The 23,618-nt window shown below is 28.0% G+C and overlaps 1 protein-coding gene and 1 long non-coding RNA gene across 3 annotated transcripts in view; one reads left to right on the top strand and one right to left on the bottom strand.

Annotated features, from left to right (window-relative positions):
* The window catches only part of Trap1 (TNF receptor associated protein 1), a 49,384-nt gene extending 27,026 nt beyond the window's left edge, over window positions 1–22,358 (top strand). Inside the window, exons 12-17 of one of the 2 annotated variants that reach the window (XM_087158043.1) lie at window positions 948–1,075; window positions 4,610–4,797; window positions 8,466–8,551; window positions 15,672–15,817; window positions 17,632–17,704; window positions 22,185–22,358. In XM_087158043.1, the coding sequence (XP_087014169.1) occupies window positions 948–1,075; window positions 4,610–4,797; window positions 8,466–8,551; window positions 15,672–15,817; window positions 17,632–17,704; window positions 22,185–22,286 (723 nt within the window). In that variant the 3' untranslated portion in view covers window positions 22,287–22,358. The remainder of the gene's footprint in view (window positions 1–947; window positions 1,076–4,609; window positions 4,798–8,465; window positions 8,552–15,671; window positions 15,818–17,631; window positions 17,705–22,184) is intronic. The other variant, XM_087158044.1, reaches the window with a different exon arrangement.
* Window positions 15,778–21,447, bottom strand: LOC122270896 (uncharacterized). The gene is made up of 3 exons (XR_006226045.3): window positions 21,222–21,447; window positions 19,518–19,570; window positions 15,778–15,917 (listed from the first exon to the last, which is right to left on the bottom strand). It is a non-coding gene; the product is annotated as an uncharacterized LOC122270896 (long non-coding RNA).
* Window positions 22,359–23,618: the final 1,260 nt, after the last annotated feature.

Below are 23,618 nucleotides of genomic sequence, written 5' to 3'. Positions count from 1 at the left end.
TGCAATCTAGTTTATTCTTGGTATTTTTCTCAAGCTATTTAATAAATTCATTTTAAATAAGTAAAAACTATAAAGCTCTAATTGGAAAGAATATGAATTTCTTCAAGCAATATAATAGTTGCTATAAAATTTTTTTAATTAATGGAGTTTCATTGGTAAAAGATTTTCTAAATACAGTTGAACTTGCTTATAATGAACCCGAAGGGATGCCTATACTTGTTTGTTATAATAAAGTGCTCGTAAAAAGCAGTTTTTTTTAGAAAATTTATAATCGTTAATACATTGTACTTAAGAAGTATTATTTCTGTGCAGCACAGAAGTTAATTTGCTTTGAATTATCTCTTATGCTAGTGTTCTTCGGATAAGATTCATAGTCAAAAACATCATAGACACTAAAAGGCAATCAGTCTACTCGAAAAACAAAAAGGATTTTCTCCAAGGAGAAATCCGCTGATCTAAAGAGGTGAAATTAAGTATAAATTTTATGAATCGCAAAAATATTGCTCACTGAAATCTGGGTTTGCCCGTTAAAAACGAGTTATTCTCCAATTGACGTAACATTGAACCAACTTAGTTTTCCAATTTTTCTTTTTTGTTAAATTCGTTCTTGTTAAATCAGGATTCGTTTATAAGTGAGTTCGACTGTAAGTATTTTATTTTTAAATAATCATAAAATTATTTGTTAAGCTTATGAATTATACCTATGAAACTTCTATTATGAACTTTCACTTATAAATTAGTTTTATTGGGTAAGGTGATATTTTTAGTTATGATTTAAATTGTTTTTTAAAAAAGTTCTGTTTGAAGCATTTTTTTTTTTTCAAAAATGCAGATTGTTATTCTAAAGTAAAAAATCACGATTCATAGTAAATTGTATTTAAGTTAGAAACCATGAATTATTTATGAAAAGCAATTTTTTTTGATTAGTGATATGTTATAATTTATAGGAAGACATAGCAAAGACATTATTGTTTGAATCATCAGCCCATCCTGAAGGGCGAAAAATCAGCCTAACTGATTACGTAAAGAATATAAAAGAAGGACAAAAGGACATTTATTACTTAGCAGCACCCAGGTAATTATATTATATATAGATTGATTTTTTTTTAAATTTATTTTTTGTTTCTATGTTTTTATTTGTTTGAAATTACATGTAAAAATAATTCTTGTAACTATTGAATAGATAATCAGGAATCTGCCCAGACATTTTGTGAAAGGTCCTGTTTTTGTAAAATTGTGAAAAAAGTACTCATAATTTGTGAATATAAAATAAGCATTAAGTCACATTCTTTCAACCAGGGTCCTGCTTTTGTGAATTAGTGCAAATAGGATCCTGTTATTGCAAAATTTGCTAAAAATCTTTTCAAGAAGTTTTTAAATTGTAAATAGATACAAGATTCTGCTCAACAATTGCTGCTACTAAATTAGAGAAGACAAATATTTGGTATTTAGCCTATACTGCTCAACACAGAGAATATTTATTTCGGGCGAATGATGGAAACAAAATCACTCACATTTTTAATAATTTCAATTGACATATTTTAACTAACACAACTTAGTAATGTATCACTTTTAATGTGTTACGCATTAAGTAAACTTAAACAATTCTTAAATTTATAATATTTTATTTAAAAAATTGCCAGAAATTAATTTTTATTTACATAATATTCTATTAATTAATTTTACGAACAAATATAAATTGATCAATTATTTATTTACGAAAGAAAAATTATCATTTATTATCAATAAGAATGTGCACAGCATGTTTGTAAAAGTAAAAAATATTTTCTTAGAATACTACATTTAGAATTTAAATTCAGGAAACTTGGAAAACTCAGTTCGTTGCGAACCATCTTTCTACCCCCCCACCCCCCGGGAAGGGTTTATTCGATTAACAAAACAATAATGAAGATAAACAAATTTGTGAAGGGTCCGTTTTTATGAAAAGATATTTTGTGAAGGGTTGCTTGACAGACCCGAATTTTTTCTAAACAGACCCCTGATAATGAACAGTTTTAAAGTTGGAAAAATTCTTTTTAAATAAAATATGTGACACGAATTATATAATAATTTATAAAATTGTATCAACTCATATTCAATTTTAATAGTTAAGTTAAAAGGATGCAAAAAATGTTTTTAATTATAATATTTTCAAATATTAAGTGAAATTATTTTCACATCATTTTATGCTGCAAATTTCAAAATGCAAAGCTTAATTATTTTAAACTTTATTATTTATTAAAACAAAAATGGATTAGCTTAATCATTTTTTCCGAAGAAATATCATAGATTTAAAAAGAAAATATTAATTTGTTTATTGAAATATCTTTTCTTTAGAAGAACGAATTATTGCTTAACCAGTATAAGAGTAATTTTTTAAAAAAAAATCTTTACAGAATTATTAAAAAACATTTGCTACTATTTCCTTTTTACACTTTGTTTCATCAGTCCAGTAACAGGCATTTGGCCGAATTGCTATGACAACCAGTGTCTCACACGTAGGCTGCTTACAAGGAGCATTTTTTTAAAGAAATAAAGTCTTTCTTTCACAATACAATTTCTTTTTCATTCATTGTTTTAAAAAAAAATTATTTTTTAAAGAATCTAACTATGCACTTGCTGAACTTCAAAATAAGACTGATATAAAAGTTAAAATACTGCTGTGAGTATCCAGTTAACTCCTATTCTCTAAAATATTGTAATTTTATTTATAGGATTGTAAGTTGTCTATTATAGATTAGCCATTTTTTTTGTACCTAAAATGATCTGTGATTATCAATGTTATTTCAGAGGCTAAACATTATACATTATGTTTGGTTTCATTTACAGGTGTCTTATGTTATTCAGATAATCATTTTTTTTTTTAAATTAATGGATATTTTTGTCTGAGATAAAAATTCCTAGTTTTCACTATTAACCCACTGACGGTTCTGCATGTAAAAAGTCGTGTTTTAACGTGTAGTCTTCTTCGCATAGCAAAACTGGTTTTTCTCTTTAACAGATAGGAAGATTGGGGAGAAACATTGTGCCAATTTCGCCTATTTGCTAAACCGCCAGTGGGCTAAGATTGCGTCACCTGAAAGTAGGAAGTGATTAAGTCATTCTATATTCTATTTTCAGATTTTAGTCAATCCTTTTTACCATTTATTTTAATAAGTTCTCAAAATACTCATTATATTCCTATCACTTGATACATAAATTTTATTCACTTGATACATAAATTTTATTCACTTGATACATAAATTTTATTCACTTGATAGATTTTATTCATTTGATAGATTCTTTTCACTTGATTATATAGTTTTGATGCACTTTTAAAATTAGTTGGTTTGGAATGAGTCTTTTTATTTAATTAGGATAATATTTATAATTCTTGAAAATTGAAAACATACGACATTTCGAATTTAGGTGCCGGCCACTAACTATTAATCGTTCAGACTTATAATTCTGTTTCAGTATTTTGGCTCAGTGTCAGCACTTTTCTCCATCAATTTTTTTTTATTTTTACTATATATACCCTATTGCTAAATGGTGTTAAGGAATTTTTTTTCTCCTGTCTTGAATTGTTGTGAAAGCATTGTTTTTCATTTCTTATGCATGTATTCTTATGCATGTATATCTTATCATATATTGCAAAATCGAAAATACTTTTAGATGTCTATGGATGGTGTTTTCAATATAAATGTAAACAATAACAATCTCGAGCACCATACCTGCTCTAGTTCCAGTTAGAAAGTTTGCAACTGCTTACTACAGCTTATTCTGCAAGGCGATATTTTCAAGCAGATAATTTTGTTTTCAGTAAAAGAAATAATTGGATATTTCTGAGCTCAAATCTGCCGTATTCCATAAGATATTATTGTTATTAAGTAATTCTGGTGAGTTTTTTAGTGAAAATTTTGTTTTAGTTATTTATAGATATATTGTTAAAAAAGGTGACATGGTTGCTAGATTTTGAATAACTTGCTTTTTTGGCAGTCCTGATTTGGCCTCTTTCCATTTGTTTATTACTGTTTGTTCTTGTTGCAAGCTGTGCACCATCTTACGTTAGTGTTAGCACTTTTAGCATTGTAAACACAAGTATTGTTAGCATTGTAAACGCAAGTAATAAGTAATTGAATACCACGTTTGCAAGAATCTCAAAACACAATGATAACGTTGTGAGCCAAATGGCTTTAAAATACACCAGTAACAGTAACCCGGAAGTATAGGTAGTATGGAGCTTGCAGTGTTCCCTAGTATAGAAAACACCATCCATTTAATTTAAGCAATGGTTAATTATTTTTATTTTGATCTTTGTTTCCTGATTACAATGTATTTAGTTTACCTTTTTTTTCATTTGTTTTGCATACAATACATTTATTTTTTAGACCTTTCTTTTTATTTGTTTTGCATACATTTATTTTTTAGTACAGAAATCAAATACAATTTAGTTTTGGCGTTATATATTGCTACATAAAAATATTACATCAGTTTTTTTAGTCCACTAATTACTCATTACCAATATATTAATTAGACTTTTGATAAAATACTTATACTAGAAAAATATTTATAACTAGGATTAAATCACTGCAAATGATGTTTACATACATTCATTGTCTCCTTCTAGTCGACAATTAGCTGAAACATCTCCTTACTATGAAGCCATCAAGAGGAAAGACGTTGAAGTTCTTTTCTGCTATGAACCTTACGATGAACTCGTTCTGTATCAGTTGCAACAATTTAATCTCAAGAATGTCATTGCTGTTGAAAAGGAAATGAGGCAAGACAAAGAGGATGCTACATTAGACAGTATAGGTATGTTTTCAATGCACTTCATGAGTCAACACAGGGTTCCCACGGTCCTTAAAACTGCTTAATTTTATTTTGGAGACCCTTAAAAGTACTTTTATTTTGGTATAAGGTTTTTAAAAGTCCTTAATTTTTTAGTATCACTATAGTTGATAGCAGGGATGAGATTCTTCCGCGGATTCGCGGATTTCCGTTTTTTTTTCTCCTGATTTTTCCATTAATTTCCACTGAAATTGTTTTTTGCACAAGTTAAAATATTTTATGAGGAATTTAATTTTCTGCCGAGCGAAATTATTGAAGTCCTTATTCCTCCCTCTGAAGTTTCTCTAAAAATCATTTCCTTGGGATAAAACTGGTTGACCTTTATACAGGGATAAGATTTTTTTTGTCTCTCGAATTTCAACCTTTTTATCAAAAACTCCGATTCTCTAAAAGTTTAGTTTTTTTTATAAATATCCCGCTTTTTTTAAAAAAATTCAGTCGTTGAAGTAAAATAATTATATTTATTTGCGATTTTCAAAGATAAACAGAAAATTCAGTCTACGCCCTAGCTGCTAACCGTTCCGCATTTTTACTTAAATTAGCTATTTTCTCCGATTTCACACACAGAAAATAAGATTTTCCGTATTTTTTATCCGTCTGCTGGATAGCTCGTATTTTCATAATTCAGACGTCACTGCTTGTATTCTGGCGTAAAAACAAAAACAAAAAGAAAAAAGAGCGAGAACAAAAATAGAGGTGTATTTGCTGTGAAAATATTTATTTGCTCATTCAATTAATCTTGTAAATTTTTATTTATTATGTCTAAACAAAAGCAATACAAACAAGCCTTTTAGAAATTCGAAGTTCAGACTCTGCAAATATCTAAATTTTTATTCACGCAATTTTAATATCAATCATCGATTTTCGTATTTACCTGATTTAAAAGTTGCGAATTGCGATTCTTATTTACACTATTTAAATATCGTACATTGCGATTCTTATTTACGAGATTTAAAAATCCAATATCGTGTTTTGTATTTATGCATTTTTAAAATCACGATTTCATTATCAATCCTCGAGTTTCGTATTTACCTGATTTAAAAGTTGAACGTTGCGATTCTTATTCAGCGATTTAAATATTGTACATTGCGATTCTTACTTACGAGATTTAAAAAATCAATATCACGATTTGTATTTACGAGCTTTTAATTCATACTCACGCGAGCTTAAAATCCAATGTCGTGATTCGTTTTTGCGGTTGTAATATCGCACGATTTAAAAATTATGCATCGTGATCTAAAAATTAAAAAATCATGATTTGTATTTTCGCATTTTTTAAATTCGATGTAGTTTCATATTTACGTGATTTAAAAGCCTCATATCGGGATTTATAATCACATGGTTTACAAGTTTAAAAATCAAACTTTTTTTGTCAAATTTTTGTGTATATATATTTTTCTTTTTTCTTGCATTTCCTCTTTCTTACTTTCTGACTACTCTCATCCCTGTGATAGGAAGAATTTTTTAAAACGAAATGTTCTTTTATCTCTTAGAATTAGACCATGCATTGAGGATAAAGCATTTTTGAGTGACAAAAATTAATTGGGGAGAGGGGCTACAAGAAAGCATGTCCTTTCATTAATATATTGGTTCTTTCATTAATATATTCTGCCTTTTTCCAGGAATGATTTTCTATGAGGAGAGTGAAGCATTCTAAAAGAAAAGAATAGTGTGGGCAAGGGGGATACTGCACATGGAAGAGATAGTGCCTTTGGGGGGGGGGGGAGTTTTAAGGTACCTACAGATTTCAAGAAATTCAGTTCTACTGGTAACACATCAGCTTATAGAAATTGAGTAAAATGCTAAGAAATGAAGTATCAGAAAAATTTTGAACTAGAATTTATAACAAAAACTATTTCCTAAAATCTTGAAGAATTAAATTTGTATAATATTTCAAACTTCAATGTGTAATAAGTTACTAAATTTATAAAAAGCATAACATCTTTTAAAATTCATGATTGTACTAAAAATTAAACAGATCTGTAAGAAACAGGGTTTGAAAAATGCCAGCCCACCTAGGTTTTTCATCAAAATCCTGTGGTGTGGTGGAAATTTTGATGAAAAGCAAGTTTTTTTTTTTTTTCCCAAAAAGTCTAAAATGTTTTTCTTGAGTACTAAATAAAAAATCATGATTTGCTTCCAACAGGAAAGTTAAATATTTAGTAACTATTTATAATTTGTTTTGTAATTATTAATAAATTAAGTAATTTTTTTTAAAAAGTTTTTGATTGTTACGCTATTATTTTTATTTCTTAAGGATAAGCGTAATGTTTCATAAAAATTTAAATCTACTCAACTAAAAGATCCTTAGATTTTAATAATCGTTTTATTCTGTTAACATTGCAACTTAATATACTGTTTTTAATTTTCTTTCAATTTTTGGTTGCTTTAAAATTAGTTTATGTGTTTCGCCAGATTGTTTAGTAACATTATGTAAAGTTAATTCCTAATAACAGGTTTGGCTGGAAATAAATTTGTTAAAGTTTATCATAAAAGTAAATAGTAAATACATTTGCTGGTCTAGTAGCAAAATATAAGATGTAGAAAGGTAAATAATTGGCACTGTCACTCAGGGTTCCCACTCAATTTCAGAAAAAAAAAATTCCCTGACTTTTCCAGGTATTCCAGGTAAATTTCAATGAAAATCCATTCCATATTTTATCTATACTATGAAATTGTTCATTAGAAAATTTGGATTTTTTTATTTGTTATGCCAAGTATTAGATTTTTTGTGTAAAATATATATCATTACATGAGAAAGGAAGCAATTCAGTATGTCTAAAATGTCAAATTTTTACAATAAATAATTGTAATAGATGTTAGAATTATTTAACTCGAATCTCAATAACAGAGTATTGTTATTGACAACTTTAAGATTGTTTTTTTTCCCAGGAATAATGAGGGAATTTTCCAGGTTTTTGTAAGAAAATTTCAACTTTCCCTGACTATTCCCTGATTTTTGGAGTTGAAATAAAATTCCCTGACAATTCCAGGTTTTCCCTGTTCTCCCTGACCCGTGAGAACCCTGCTGGTGGCATATGTATATCTGATGATAAACAATCATACTATTTTTAAAGTCCTTAATTTTTGCTTTGTTAAAAGAGTGTGAACCCTGCAGTAACACTTTTAATTTTGTTCTTTATTGTAACAGTTGGTGTTGTTATTTGTTTAGATGACTCTTCAATTTTATTATCTTTAGTAATTTTTTAAAATTCTATCTTGCAATGGCTTTCAAAATAAAAAGGCCTATAATCGCCATTCTTTTTCAAAAGTGTTGCTTTAGTTCTATTCCAGCAGAAAAGTATTTTTAAGAAAAAAAAAATATTGTAATTCAGAAATCAAGATTGCTGTCATTTATGAATTTGTAAATTGTGGTAGCATGATTTACACTGTAGCAAGTTAAATAAATTATTTTGAAGTTTCAGCCTCAAGTGGGAACAAAATGTATAATTTCAACCGCACATATTTTGTTTAAGTGTTTATTTTATTTAATATTGCTTACATGTTACATTTTAGTTTTAATTCATTGGTCTTTCAAATTGTTTGCTAAAATATTCTTAATGCATTTTACATCATTTTTGTCCCTTTTTTTTAAATTCCTTCTTTTATTTTTTTATAATTTTTTTTTTCAGATGATAACGTTATGTTGAAATCAAGTGCAGAAGATTTGATGAAATGGTTATCTTCACTTTTAGGAAACAAAGTTAACAAAATTGTTGTGAGTTATTGCTTTTCCTTTTCTGATTGTACTGATTTAAGTATAAGATTTCTTTGAAATTCAATTTCTCAGGAACTATTTGACCAATTTTGTTTCAATTTTGTATTTTGTCATAAAAAATTACATTCTTTAAAGATGACGTAAAAATGTGTATGCCTTACAATTTAATTTTTTGTTCGACTATTATTAAATAAAATAGTAAAAAATAGTTATTAAAAGGTATTTTTAGTAGAAATTAATTTTAAAATTTCGCAATTTTTTTTTTGTTTTACTTAAAAAGTTCTCGAGTTATGACAAAATACACAAAAGCAGGGTTCCTACACGGTCAGGAAAACCTGCAAAAGTCAGGCTATTCTAAAATCATGCTAAAAAGTCAGGATTTTTCTTACATATTCATAAAGTTAGGAAAATAAAAAAAAACTATTGTTCATTCAAAGACTGGACAGGCAAAAATAAAGTTTCAAGGAAAAATTCTGTTATTCAAAATATATAATTTCCTCATAATAACATTCCTCTTTCCCTGGTAGAACCTGTCCTGTTAGCAATTTTCCTCCTGTTTATCCAATGATAAGGAATTTTTGATAGGGTTGCTAGGTTTATTGCTCTTTGTGTGAATAACTGGTTTACAGACAATAGTAGCTGAAACAACAGCAGAAACAGGGCCCGACTTAGCCTAATTGGGGCCCGGGGCAAAAACCTCTTTGGGGGCCCCCCTAGCGCCATATGTGCTTAGCTTTAGATGGTCGGTCAACCGTCCATTACTATGTAAAAAAACTTAAAATAATAACATTTATATTGACCTTGAATGATAATGTTTATTTTTAAATCAACAAAATTTTAACATGTTTATTACTTACTCAGTTTTAACCAATATTTACTATTCTTTCAATAAATGAAGAAAAAATTACATAATTAGAAATTCAGTGTAACAGAGGGAGATTATAAATTGTACCGTAATATAACTTTAATTTTACAATTACATACAATATTGTTATGAGACAGAGACAATTTTGCATGACAAGTCAATATTATATCTATTTCTTTTTCAATGGTTTTTTTCTAATTTTACTTTCAGCAAAATTATCAATTATATCATTATAATCAATATTTTTCGTTATATCCGAATTTAAACACAACATAGAAAGTTGAGACAATTTTCTTTGAAGAATGCATGACCTTATGGGCGATTTTAATCTCTTCAGCAATGAAAAGGATCTTTCCCCAGTGCAGTTTGAAATTGGTAATGATAAAAAAATTTGAAGTGCAGTCTCAACATTAGAAAATGATGAAGATAAATTAAATTTTTTTAACATTTTTATCATATCTAATGCAGTCGCCTGCTTATCTACTGGAAAAGAATGAAAATGTTGCAGTTCATCAGGGAACTCCTCATCTAAATCAGAAGGATAGTGCCTTACTAATTCCTCTGCCTTGGTTATTTGGAAATTTGATCCTGTGTTTATCAAACATGAAAATCTATTTTGTAATTTCTCATATGGAATTTTGTGGTTTGTTAAGTTTGTAATTAATGTGTCACATAACTTGTAGTGACAGTTAATAATGTATTCATCGCGTGGCTCAAGGTTAACTTCATGTGCATTTCCATCATCTAACAGTCTACTTCGAGGTGTAATTTTTTTTCTTTTTGCCTCATACATACTGTTTTCTGGCAAAATTTGCAGCGCTTCATCTTCATATTTGTCAAATTCATTTCGAACTGACTGCACAAAATTTATTAAAGAGTCAAATAATGGCGATACTATCTCTAATTGAGCATTAGAATTTTGCAGAACTTTACTTGCTTGATGTAATCTTTGTAAAATGCTATCCCACACAACTGTATTTAGTGCATTTTCAATCTTAAGTAATTTTTTATAAAGAGCTTTAGCTTCATTTCTAGTGGAAGGAGTTTGGTCTTGATCGTCTGCCAAATAACTCAAAGATTTTAAAACTGAAGCGTAGTTTTGACGCAATGCCTTAGTAGCATTTGCATCAGCACACCATCGTGTACATGAACGATTTTTTAAGGTCAGTTTTTGCTTATTTCCTTTAAAATTATCAATCATAATCTGCCATCGGTATGTTGAAACAGAAAAAAAGTTATATAATTCTTGCAGTAAAGAAAAAAAATTCACAACTCTAATACAGGATTCTACAGCATTTATTCCAACTAAATTCAAAGAATGAGCAGAACATGGTACGTATTCCGCAGTAGAATTAATATTTTTAATTCTTGCTTGAACACCTGAATATTTCCCTGCCATGTTGGAGGCATTATTATAACTTTGGCCCCTGCAATTTTGTATGTCAAGACCTAAATCTTCCAAAACTTGCAATATAACATTAGTTAAACTTTCTGCATTGTGACCAAAAATTTGTATAAATTTTATAAACCTTTCAACAGATTCATAATCAGGACCAAGATATCGCAAAATTAAAGTTAACTGGTCTATATGGGTAACATCTGGAGTAGAATCCACTATAATTGAAAAATACTTGGCATCTATAACTTCTTTAATAACAACATTCAAGACTTTTTCACCCATTAATTCAACAAATTCATTCACAATTGTTGATGATAAATAATTAACATTGCCAGTTCCTTGATTACCAGCTTTTTCGATATGCTTCGCAAGAAATGGATCAAACTGGGCTATCAATTCAAGGCAACCCAAAAAGTTCCCATTATGATTTGAACCGAACGTTTCATTTTCCCCAAAAAAAGCCATACCTCTTGATGATAAAAATTTAACTGTTTCAACAATTCTTTGTAATACTGACCGCCAGTAATGTACTTCACTTTGATATTGCTTGATTATTGCAGAATCAATTCTTTTTTCAGTTTTAAGTCTCTGGGTAAACTTTAAAATTGATTCCCTGTGCATAAAAGAATTTTCATGCTCTGTAAGTCGAATGACAACATGCTTCCAATCATCGAAGCCAGATGTTGAAAGGCTAGTTGTTGTGTTTCCCAATAATTTGCAAACCCTGCAAAATAATTTCTTTTCTGATGCTGATAATACCAGCCATTCTCTTGCCAATTTTTCACCATTTTTTTTAATTTTAAAAAAATTAATTTTGGTTAAAAGACGTTTGCCTCCATTGAATATTTTCACAGTGTTTTTTACCAGATCCATATTTTGTGGAGGTGGCTTTCTAAGAAAATGATCGATCATATCATCAGTGATAGTGTGCCATTTAGCCGGATCATCAATCGGCACTTTTTGCTGAATGTCCTTTTCAGGTGATAAAACATTTGCGGTAAAACATTCTTGTTCTTTGTGCACTTCATAATCGGCAGCCGGATCATTGATTGGTACTTCCTGTTTGTTATTTTTGGGCACCTCATCTGCAGAAGCACACTCCTGTTCTTCGCGTTCATGGGGCTTTTTATAACCAACATCTTGCAAATTGGGTAACGGTTGCATTTGTAATGCAGGAGAGATTTCCGATTCTTCTATACGTGCAGGAAAGAATTTTAAGATGCTCCCTTTAGCTTTTTCAGCTTGAAGTTCTCGAGCCTTTTTATGTTTCCTTTTCTGGCTCCCAGACATGTAAGACCGCTCCATTTTTTATTGTAGCTTTAATACAGTATAATTAAGAATTTAAGCAAAATAAATTACTCCCTATAAACTATACGATAATAATTAAGCAACTATGTGCATACGTAAGAAATAAACAACCACTTCTAATTTCCAAAACAAACTCTATTTTTAAGGAAAAAGCACACCCACCCACAGAAAACAAATACTATCATCAAAACCTAATTAAAATATTTTAATAAGCTTGGAGAGATACACATAAAAATGAATAAATTCTGCTTTTAATAGATATAAGAATTAAAAAAATAACAACGTGTATACCTAAAAATGTCAGCAAAATGTTTAAGGTTCAGCTCTGCCACCCTGAAGTTATTAATCAAAAAACAAAGCAACTTCATCACCTTGTAACAAAAAATATTTAAATTATTCTGACCTATTTATAAATCTGGCATCACAGTCAATCTAATTTATTATGGGCTAAACAAAAAAGTCAACAATTATGTACAGTATGTATCATAATAAACAATATCTGTAAACAGAAACAGAACTTACTCACCACCTATAAGAATCTAAAGTTTTTTCAAATAAAGAATGACATAGTTTAGCCGAAACTTACCATAAAGTTTACTAGAAGCTCAACACGAAAATCGACCATTAGTACTTAAAGAAATTAAGAAAATGTAAAATGTGTTTCAAAAAGGCATCAAAATCCGATAGACTTACATTTGAAAGCGCGCTACCCGATTGATTGTAAACAAAGATCGTGAAGTCACGTGATCAGTTAAGATACGATTGCAGTCATCACTGTGCGGTATCATTCGATATTCAACAGCAGTTGAGCAGTTGCGATTAACAATTACGATTACTCAATTAAGCCAATCAGAAGCCTGTATTTTTGTAAACATATCACATTTTGCGATATGTAAAAATACAAGCTGGAATAGCTGAATTATGTCCTAGGAAGCCATGGATTTACGAAATTTAGATTTTCTGTGCACATACGATAGATTAATAAAGAAGCTAATTTTACACTGAACTGATATTTTGTTTAAAAAAAATTTATTAATGAAAGTAACGTAAAATAAACTTTCTAGTCGATTTGGGGGCCCCCTGATGTCGGGGCCCGGGGCGGCTGCCCCGCATGCCCCTGCCTTTGTCAGGCTCTGAGCAGAAAAATCAGAAAAGAAATTTTTACTGTTTTGTGATGCTGTCAAAAAAAAGAAGAGCAAAAGAGTTTCTTAGAGTTTAATCCACAGCAAAAGAGATTAGATATTTTTTTTTCGAAATATTTGCACGGAGAAAAAAAATGTGGAAATTTGTGGAAGGTTATAAAAATTGTTCTTAACCTCTCTCATGGTAACGCAACAGTCGAAAGGAGGGTTTTCAATCAATAAAAGCTTATTGGTTGAAAATCTCAATGAAGACTCTATTATTTCACAAAGGCGTGTGTATGATTATGTTTCATTTATAAATGGAATAAAAAATATAGACATTAATGAAAGAATGCTAGATGCTGTAAACGGATCTAGAACAAGATGGAGACATGCATTAGAAGCTAAAGAAAAGCAAAAGAATAAAAAAGCTGAAATTTCTAGAAAAGGAATAAAAGAACAGATAGATGATTTGAAATTAAGAACATCTAAATTGAGGAAAACTGCTGCAACAGAACTGGATGTTCTTGATTCAGAAATTGTCAAACAACAAAATATGCTGAGAAATATTATATAACATAGGAGCCCCTGAGTTTCTCCGGAAGCTTACAGTATTACAGAAATAAATTTAAAAATACTGAAGAAAAAAGATATTTTTGATTTTATTGTTCTGTCAAGTTGCATAATTTTTCTATCTGAATTTTTATTTGTATATAATTAACTTTTCTTGACTTTTTCCCCCTTTATATTTCAATATTATCTTTTAAAAGAAAAGTCAGTTTTAAGTGAAATTGTGATTTTTAAAAATTAATATTTTAACTTAACAAATGTTCTAGTATGTTTTAAGAGTAAATATTATTTGAGGATACTGATACATATCTCTCAGATTTGATTAACCCTTTATATCCTGACGACACTCATGCATTAACATTAAATAAAATAATATTTCCATAATCCAACAGATTTTCTTGATCTTTTTATTTAAATAGTTTTCGTATCTAACTGCAAAAACACACTAAAAGTTTAATCTAATTATGATAATTAAAAATATGTTTCACAAGTTTTCTGAAAATATAATTTGGGATATAAAATGCTGTTATGCAATTCCACTTTAATATCCTATTCAATCTATTATACTTATGACTAAGTAGCATATTATTACTAATTGAAACTGCAATGTTAAAAGTTGTATTGGAGTGGGAAACGGCCGGTTAGGAAATTTATTGTAAAAGGTCAGAAAAAACCGGCAAAAGTCAGGATATTGTTTTCTCAAAATAGTGTAAGAACCCTGAAAAGGAAAGTTAATATTAGGGGATCCAAACTTTGGCCAACTCTCCTGATCAAACTATTTGCACCATATTTCCCAGATTGCAGCTACCCCCTATATTTTGTATTCTCAGGGTAAGAAATCTAAATCAGTCAAAACAAGGTATGTGTAGTTTGAGAAAGTATTTATTTTTTTTGTTACTTAAGATATCATCTGCACTTAATAATTAACATGTTTGAACATCACCTAACCATTAAGATTGGTTCCTAGCACATAAAAATCCAATCATTAGATCAACATTTTTTTTATTTTTCTTATTTTTGCACTTTGTACATAGGCTTGATCTGATCCTGAGTAACTTCTAGTAATTGGTACCTCAATCCAAGAACGTATACAAATAGAGAATAGTGCCACTTAAAAAGCTTCCTTAGATTAAACAGATTTTCAGATTTTAGTTTGAGATGAATAATTTAGTTGGAATTTATTTTGTAACTATCATGCAGATAAAGGTTGTGATTTCATATATTTGACTAACAAAACTATGGTTTTTCCTCTTTAGAAATTTTGGATGAACACAAAGAATTATAGGATTTAGGGTGATAAGCGAGTTTCAATTGACTGCTGTAATTTTTTCATAAATCTGTTTATTATGGTTAGTTAATAAGGTCTTTTACACATTTCTTTAACTTGTGTTTGTGAGTCGCACAATACCAATATAAAAATAGTGTTTCACACTAATAATGCTTTTGTAAAAGGATTTATATATTTGATTTTTTACATAATCTCAAATCATTATAATTTAGTTTATCAATAATAATTGAAACATTATTGAACCATAAATATACTATTGTGCAATAGAAAAACCAATCTAAATGACAAAAGAAGCAAAATTGAGATTTTATATGTTGCAATTTGTCATTTTTGTATGGTAAACTACATATGGCAAAAGAAATTTTTTCAAAAATCTATTTTTTTTTTTTTTTAAATTTTCTGAATTCTATTTTAGCATTTGTAAGGAAAAAAGTTGTTGTCAAGCAGCTTTTTTTCCATCTCGAATTACATTGTTCTTTTCTTCTTTTTAATTGCTCAGTAGAATTAATCTTATACAAAGTCTAAAATTTTCGATATAAAGATATATGAATGTTTGTTTATTATTTTAGGTGACAAAAAGGTTATCAAATCATCCATGTTTAATATCTTGTGATGAGATGTCAGCCGCTCGTCACTATGTTCGCACTGCACTCCAATCAATGTCTGAGGAAGAGAGAAACTATCTTTTGAAGCTCACTCTGGAACTCAATTTAAGGTAATTAATCTCATTCATTGTCTCAGGAAGCTCCTTAAGGGGTTAGATTACTTTCATGGGGTGGAAGTAAGCTGATTTTGGAAAATTTTTCTACAAGATACTAGAATAAATGAATAGAATTTTGAAAATGTCTTATTATATAACTAGTGAAAATTAATTTTTCCCAAACATTTTAAAACAGAGTGGCAATTGTACAATTTTTTCTTCTTCTAGAAAGCAATTCTTTTAAAAGAGATTATACTATCTGATAGGTGACACCTGAAATTTTTAAATCAAGAAAAGTAGTCAAATGCATGTTGTAGGACACAAGGAGTTATGATAGTTAAGAACAAGTTTTATTTCAATTATGCATGAGAATAATCACAAAAGTACATAGGACGTTTTGGACTTAAAATTTTTCGAAACAATCTGTCACTTTTTTTAAATGTTTATAATAAAAATAAAAAAAATCTACACCAAAATGTAACTGTCCTCCATACTTCTTCTTTTATTTGTGTAAATGAGTGGCAGCAATTTTATTACAAAGTGATCAAAAAATACCTTCGTTTTGAATACAAAACAATTATTAATTATTAGCTGTTTTCCCTGAAAATATGAGTTTATTTAAACAAAGTGTTCTGCAACAAATAGAAAATTAAATAATTATACATAAAAGTCAATTTTATCAAAAATGTGTAAGTATTTAAATATATTTTTTTAACTTATAAAATTTGCTCTAATGGAAAAAGCTATTTTTTTCTTTTTGTATTGAAACTTAGGTGTTTAATAAGGGTTATGAAGTTAAGAAAATGTCATGACTGAGTGTTATATTTTCTAACTTCTGTCATCTGTATTTGACTACACATAAATAATATTGGAAAAATAGTGCCATTGCTATAGAAAGAAAGCTATCTATAATTTAGATTTTTTGTTTTTGTTTTAATGCCTCATTCGAAATATGTTTTAGACAGAGGTTTGCTAAAAGTATAACATGTTCTATAACAGCAATATAAAATTATTGTTACCTGTTTCGAAGAGGCATAGAAACATGTTACATTGTTATAGCTTCACAATGCAGTTGTTATTTTTTAAACATTGTGTGACAATTAAGCAATTCTAATTCATTTATAAATATTGAGTGTACTTTTATACTCTTAGAATGTTCTTCATAGTTTTCCATTTTTATTTCTTAAAAAAAGAAAAAAGTTATTATGCTTATAAATGCTAACTTGTGAGAAAAAATAATGATAGAAATTGTTTTTTGAGGTGATTTAAGAAAATGTGTCTATATTATTTAATGTGTATTGCTTATTAACTGTGCTAGGATTTTGATGGCATAAAAATTCTTAAAAAAAAGCTCTTAAATGGAAAAAAAAAAAAAATTCTAAAAACCACCAAAAATCAATTTAAAAAATAAAGCCCTACTAATTTTTAAAAACATGTTTAACATTAACTTTTTAAAAAAATTATAAATCAATAGTTGTATTTATAAATTTAAAATAAAGGAACAATTGAAATAAATCTGTGATTTATGAATGTAATAAATTGTAAATAAAGTTGATAAAGATGACTAGGGTAATTTTTATGAATATAGGATAATTATAATGAATAGATATTTTTTGTTACTATCTTCCAGGCCATCAAAATTACATTGTGATATCAAATAATTTTTGATAATGATGATTTTTGATAACTGAATGATTGTCTATTGCCTAAAACTTTTTGTAAAATTTGTATTAATTTATAAAGAAAAAATAATTCACAAACAAAATTTGTTTCTTTTTAAAAAAATGCAAATAATTGTAATTAAAATTTTGAATTGTATTTACTTACAGCCACCCGATCATGCAGAAGTTGAATACATTGCGTAATAGCAATCCTAAGTTAGCAGAATTAGTTGCTCTTCAAGTAAATTCACTTTTTTGTATCAATGATTATTGCATGATTATTACATATATTACAAGAATCATAAAAAATGGATTAATAGTAGTTTTGGTGGAATTATAAATACTTCCGCTTATATTTATAGAAATAGGATAAATTTTTTATCATATTTTTAAATTGATTAATTCACAAACCTTGAATTATTTCAATACATTAAAAAATAGATCAAGAATAACAAAAAACAATTCATGATCAAAAAATTGTGAATAATTAAAATAATTGTTAATTGTGTAAAATTAAAATAATAATTGTAATTTGTGTTTAATTGTGTAAAATTAAAATATCAAGTGAACAAAACCTTTGCAATCAAACCTTGATCAATCGTTTCCTTATCTTTTGTATCCCTCCTATATGTATCATCTTGTTTTAATGGTCCCGTCACAATTGCTATTCTTATTATAATGTTAATAAGTTCCTATTAGGTCGTTTGCAAAGTGAGCAGAATCCTGCATCTTTAGCTCAGAAATCTTATTGACAGAATAATAGAAAAAAAATATTATTTTGTTTTGAGGGGAAATACAGTAGCTTCTGATTCTAATGATGAAGAAAATGAACATTTAGTACAGTTAAGGGAAAATGCCTCAAGCATCAGTTACTGAAAATGCTGAAACTTGTTATGTTTTTACTTCAAGATATGGTTATAGAAGGTATAGAAGTACACAATTATGCCGGTAAAGGCAGTAAACTGTAACCACAACCAGTGCCAACATTTGTTGAAAGCTTCAAAGCCTTTGTAACAATGGGGAACCTTCTGTATTTATGAGATTTTACAGAAAATGAACTGCAATTTATTAGAAGTAAAGAAATTTATTTGTTTGTCCTTAGAAGAAAAAAAGTTTTCGAACCAAAAATTTTAAATAAATGTTAATTTATCTTTCTTTTGCAACATAAATATTTTTGCAGTAAGTTCATAATATTTTGAATTTTTGTAAATTTATTATTTTACAATCCTAATATTTTCAAGTCATTAATTCACATTTTCTCGTATCTATCATTTTATATTATAACCGTCCCGTCATTGAACAGCCGACTCAATTTTATGCGTTTATGATGATGGGTTACTCCGTAGCCCTGTAATTTTGAACCCAATCCAGAAGACAAGGGAACTCTTGGATCGAGTAATGAGAGAAATTTGTCTTCGTGGAGGACTTTTTGATGGAGCCAACCAGTACCAGTACTTTCAAAATAATATATATCAAAAATTATAAATTAATAAATTAAAAACAAAATTTTACTAATTGATTAAAATCGAAATATTAAGTGACTTAATGTTTGCTAATATTTTAAAACAAATTCAAACACTAACATATTTCATTCCATGAAAAAATTCATTTTTTGCACATTCAAAATAATGGCTCATACATTATTAAATAGTAATTCATTATGTTTCTTGTTAATTGTGCATGTATTTAATATAATTTTTAAATACTCTAACTTCAGATGCATTTAATAATACCTGTCTCAAACCGCCAGCTTCTTCACTTGTACAAACTTGCCTTTTGTTGCTTATGGTATTTTTGGACTTAATGAAGCATTTCAATAACTTGTATAAAAAAAACTTTAAATGCAACTTTTTATCCACTCAATTCACTAAACTCAAATTTTTTATCCACTCAAAAAATTGTGAAAAGTTTAAGAGTATAAACTTAGTGGCGTAGAAAGGAATGCAATTCTATAAGCAAAACTCTAGACTAAATATTCTTGAAAATTGAAAAATTTGATTCTATTCTATTGAAAAATTTAATTTCATAAAAAAAAAAAATCATTACAGACTTACATTTTGTGTGTCCGTATTCGCTGAATGGATGTCATTGCCTCTTCTGCATGCCACTATTAGTTAAAGATTACATTAGATTCTTTTTACTAAGCATACTTGTTAGAATCTGAATTTATTAACAATTTAAAAAAAGTGTTAAAAAATGTCACCTGCCCTTATAATCTGTATTAAATTAATAAATAAAAAATTTTAGTAAGTATCTATAAATCATTACATCCTTTTAATACTGAAGCAAATTATTGAGATAATATACTTCATTATACAAAATTATTAAAGTTTAAATTTGAACAAAATAACTACCAATATTTATAAAAATATTATTGATACTTATCAACCTTGTGGCAGACAAACCTCTCTAGCACTAATATCTTTCTGAAAGATACTTATAGTAACAAACATGCATGCAATAAAGAGTAAAAAAAAACATAACATTAACTAACAAAATGAACTAGAAAGTGTTTACTCAAAATAAGTAGGAAAAGGGGAACCAGGATGGTTCACAGAGCTCGTCCTGCATCATCTCGTATTAAGTCAGAAAGATTGTTGATATCGTTTTTGGGATAGAGGGTTAGCGCCATCTAGTGCTACAAATAAACCACCCGTTACAATGTAAGTTACTAAATAAAAATTAGTGAGATTTTAGTGTGTAGCATACAGTGATTTTATTAGACTTAGGATTTGGGTTCTTAGTCTTTTGCCCCGTGGCAGAATCACTGCGACATTGTCGCAGAACGTTACAGAGTTCTTGCAGAAAGAATTTTCCTTTAGAAAGTAAAAAATTTTAGTTTTCTTTTCAGCAAAAATTTCGATTATTTTTTCTCTCTAAAATTATATTTAAAAGATGCCTTTTTTGTGCATCAGAGGAGAAAAAAATGTTCTTAATTTTTCAATCCCTATTTGACAAGAATGAAATTATAAAGAACATTGAAGCAAAAAATGTTTTTTCTGCAGAATCGTTTGAAAGATTTTTTTTACCTCCACAATTATACTCAAGAGATACCCTTTTCAAGCATCAGAGGGGAAGAAAATACTCATGATTTTTCTTAATTCCAAAAATAAAAAAATTTTGGTTTTCTTTTCTTCTTCTAATTTTTAATTATTATTAATACTAATTTTTAATTATTATTTTTTTATGTGATGATGATTTGTGAAATGCGAAAAAAGAAATATTTAGTGTGTACAAAATATTTCTTCGTGTTCCTCTTTCAAAATGTGAGAATATCACCCACGATATTAGAATAAAAAATATTACATATTCATTTTTAAAAAAAATACTTTCAATTTCATTATATCCAAATAGGCTTTTCTTTGTAAATACTGTTACTTTAAATTTAATTAATAACATATATATTAGTTATTATTAATAGTATCTTGCAGAAAGTTATTAATGCTAGAGAGGTATGTAGCAGAAAGCCCAAAAAAATTCTACCACAGGGGTCTTTAGGATTTAAATTTCTGGATATCTTTTTAAGTACAAACTGTATTTAAAATATATATTAGACAGAACAACGTTTTTCTAAGCAAGAAAAAAGTTATTAAAAAAAAATTTACTTATAAATTTAAAGTTTAGTTATTTGACTGCATAACTTTGCCGACACACTATTTTGCGCTGGTGAATTACACAACATGCATAATTTATTTTTCGTATTCACTTTATATCTTTTGCCATTTTTGCACATAAACAGAATAACTGCGGATACTTACGTAGTTTTAAAAAGCTTCTGTACCTGTGACTCTGGTACTGCCAACTTAACGTTTTTGGCTTGACCTGAAACAAAGATAGATAATCCATCAAAATATGAAATTGATTGAATCAAATTTTAAGATAACATTTTAGGATAAAAACTTTAAAGTGGAGTCAAAATGGAAAAGTGCTAAAATCAGCTTAAACCAAATTTGTCATGTGTAAGCAATTTAAATAAAAATTAGAAACCAAAAATAAGCAAATTAAAATCCTAAGATATGTATGTTAGCAAAAACAGCATACACATCTTGAAAATTCTGTTTTGCTTATTTTCGGTTTCTAACTTTTCACTTAAATTGTTTACAAATACAGAGATGATTGTGCTCCGGAAAAAATCCAGATTTTATGCTAATTATGATACAGAAGTTTCCAGAAATCCAAGGTCCAGAAGTTTAAGGAATCATCAATTACATTTATGTATACAAATTCTTGTATATTTTATTTAGAATTATTAGGACTAGAATTTATACTTGCCATATTTTTTCATTTGTAAAAATTTTTTCTGGTAGAATAATAAATGTTTTTAAAGATAAAAATAAACTTACATATTCATTTAAATCATGCTGCATAGAATTTATTAAGAATGTCTTGTTTTGAAAAGATCAATGACTTAATTTTATAAGGACATTATTTTTTTGAAATGCATCATCATTAATGATTTCAAGAAATTTTCAAGTGTTTGAGTTGGGCTTACAATCACCCCTGCAAATATAGATAAGTAATAGTTAAATTTCGTAGACAAAATTTACCATCATTCGCAACAAATTTCTAAGAATGATAGTAATATATAAATATACTTTAACACATTATCATTTAATAAACAATTCTTTAAATGCATGTAAATGCATATTGATATTGTGGCTTACCATATGTGCTATGAAATTGATTACATAAATATTATATCATTTTATTTTTTCTTGCAGGTATATGATGCTGCTATGGTGTCTGCTGGTTTAGTAGATGATCCTCGTAAAATTACTGTTCATTTAAATGAGCTATTAGCCATGCTATTAGAAAAACATTGATCTTCATTTCGTAATAATGTAAATAGTTTTTATTTCAATGCAATCATTGAAGAATAAAGAGAAACTTTCCTATTTTATTGTCATGTTGATATTTTTATTAAAAATGACCTGCAGATACCTATTTGTTCTAAATAAATTTTTTTGTCAGTTATAATTTTAAAAAAAAAATTATAACAGGTATAATTAAGGCAGGAGTCGAAATTATAAAAAATTTAGTTCTAAGGGGTAGTAATTAAAAATATACACATTTTTACATTGTTGCTCTGTAACATGTAAAAATGTGTATATTTTTAATTATACACATTTTTAATACATTTTAATTTCTCACAAGATTTTTTTAAAAAAAGAATGTTAGAAAAGAGATTGGTAGTAAAAAATTAAAATACAAGAAATGAGTTAAGTAACAATTATGGTAAAATATGCTACTTTGTGGTAAGCACACCAAGTTGCATATCTTTTTTACATGGATGGTTGGTACAAGACACCACTGCTAATTTATTTGATGTTGATCTGAGTTCTGGATGCATTAAATCACCCCTTACATCTACTCGAACTAAAGAGAAATTTTAAGTGTGTTGATTGGATCATTAGTCAGAATCATCTGTGACATATTATCATTTCATTTTGTTACACTTGCTATTTTTTAGTGAGTTTGCACAAAAGTTTTTTTTTTCTTCCCTAAATTGAAATGTTAAGTTGAAAAATTGTGTTCTTCATTAATTATATATTAAAATAAAACTATTATTTCGAACATTTTTAGCCTACATAGTAGTTTTCGATTCAAAAAGTATTGTAACAATTATTAAATGTATTATTTCTCATGAAGTTAACATCACTCTAATTTTTAGAATGACACTGAAATCACAGTTCAAATGTATTGATCAATTATATTCACCAAGGAATATAAAAACAATAGTTTGAAATTGATATTCATCGAATTAAAATATCATTTAATTTATTTCTCTCAGATAATTAAATTAACTACTCTACTTTACAGATAATTAATTAACTCTTCTAATTAAATTAACTGCTTGTGTACGATTTAGTATTTTACAGTGCTGGAAAAATGTACAAAGCTGAGCTAAAAGTCGCCAAATAGGAAGCACCCCTGTTATGACTGAGCATGCAAATTTATTTTCTACTTGCAAATGTAGAGCCCAATTTCTTTGCATGACGATTTTATTTTTATTCTGCATAATATTTAAATCATGGCAAAATTGACATAATCATTGAAAAAAAGTATTAAGTCTATACTAATTACGTCATAATACATTTAAGCATAAAACATGAGAGCATGCTCATTTAACGAGAACCCGTTTAACTCATTTAATG

The sequence above is a fragment of the Parasteatoda tepidariorum genome, chromosome 2, assembly GCF_982258835.1.
Source record: "Parasteatoda tepidariorum strain Cologne lab strain chromosome 2, Ptep-v5.0, whole genome shotgun sequence".
Classification (NCBI taxonomy): domain Eukaryota; kingdom Metazoa; phylum Arthropoda; class Arachnida; order Araneae; family Theridiidae; genus Parasteatoda; species Parasteatoda tepidariorum.
The sequence above is the reverse complement of the archived record's forward strand: the minus strand, read 5'-3'. Positions and strand labels throughout refer to the sequence as shown.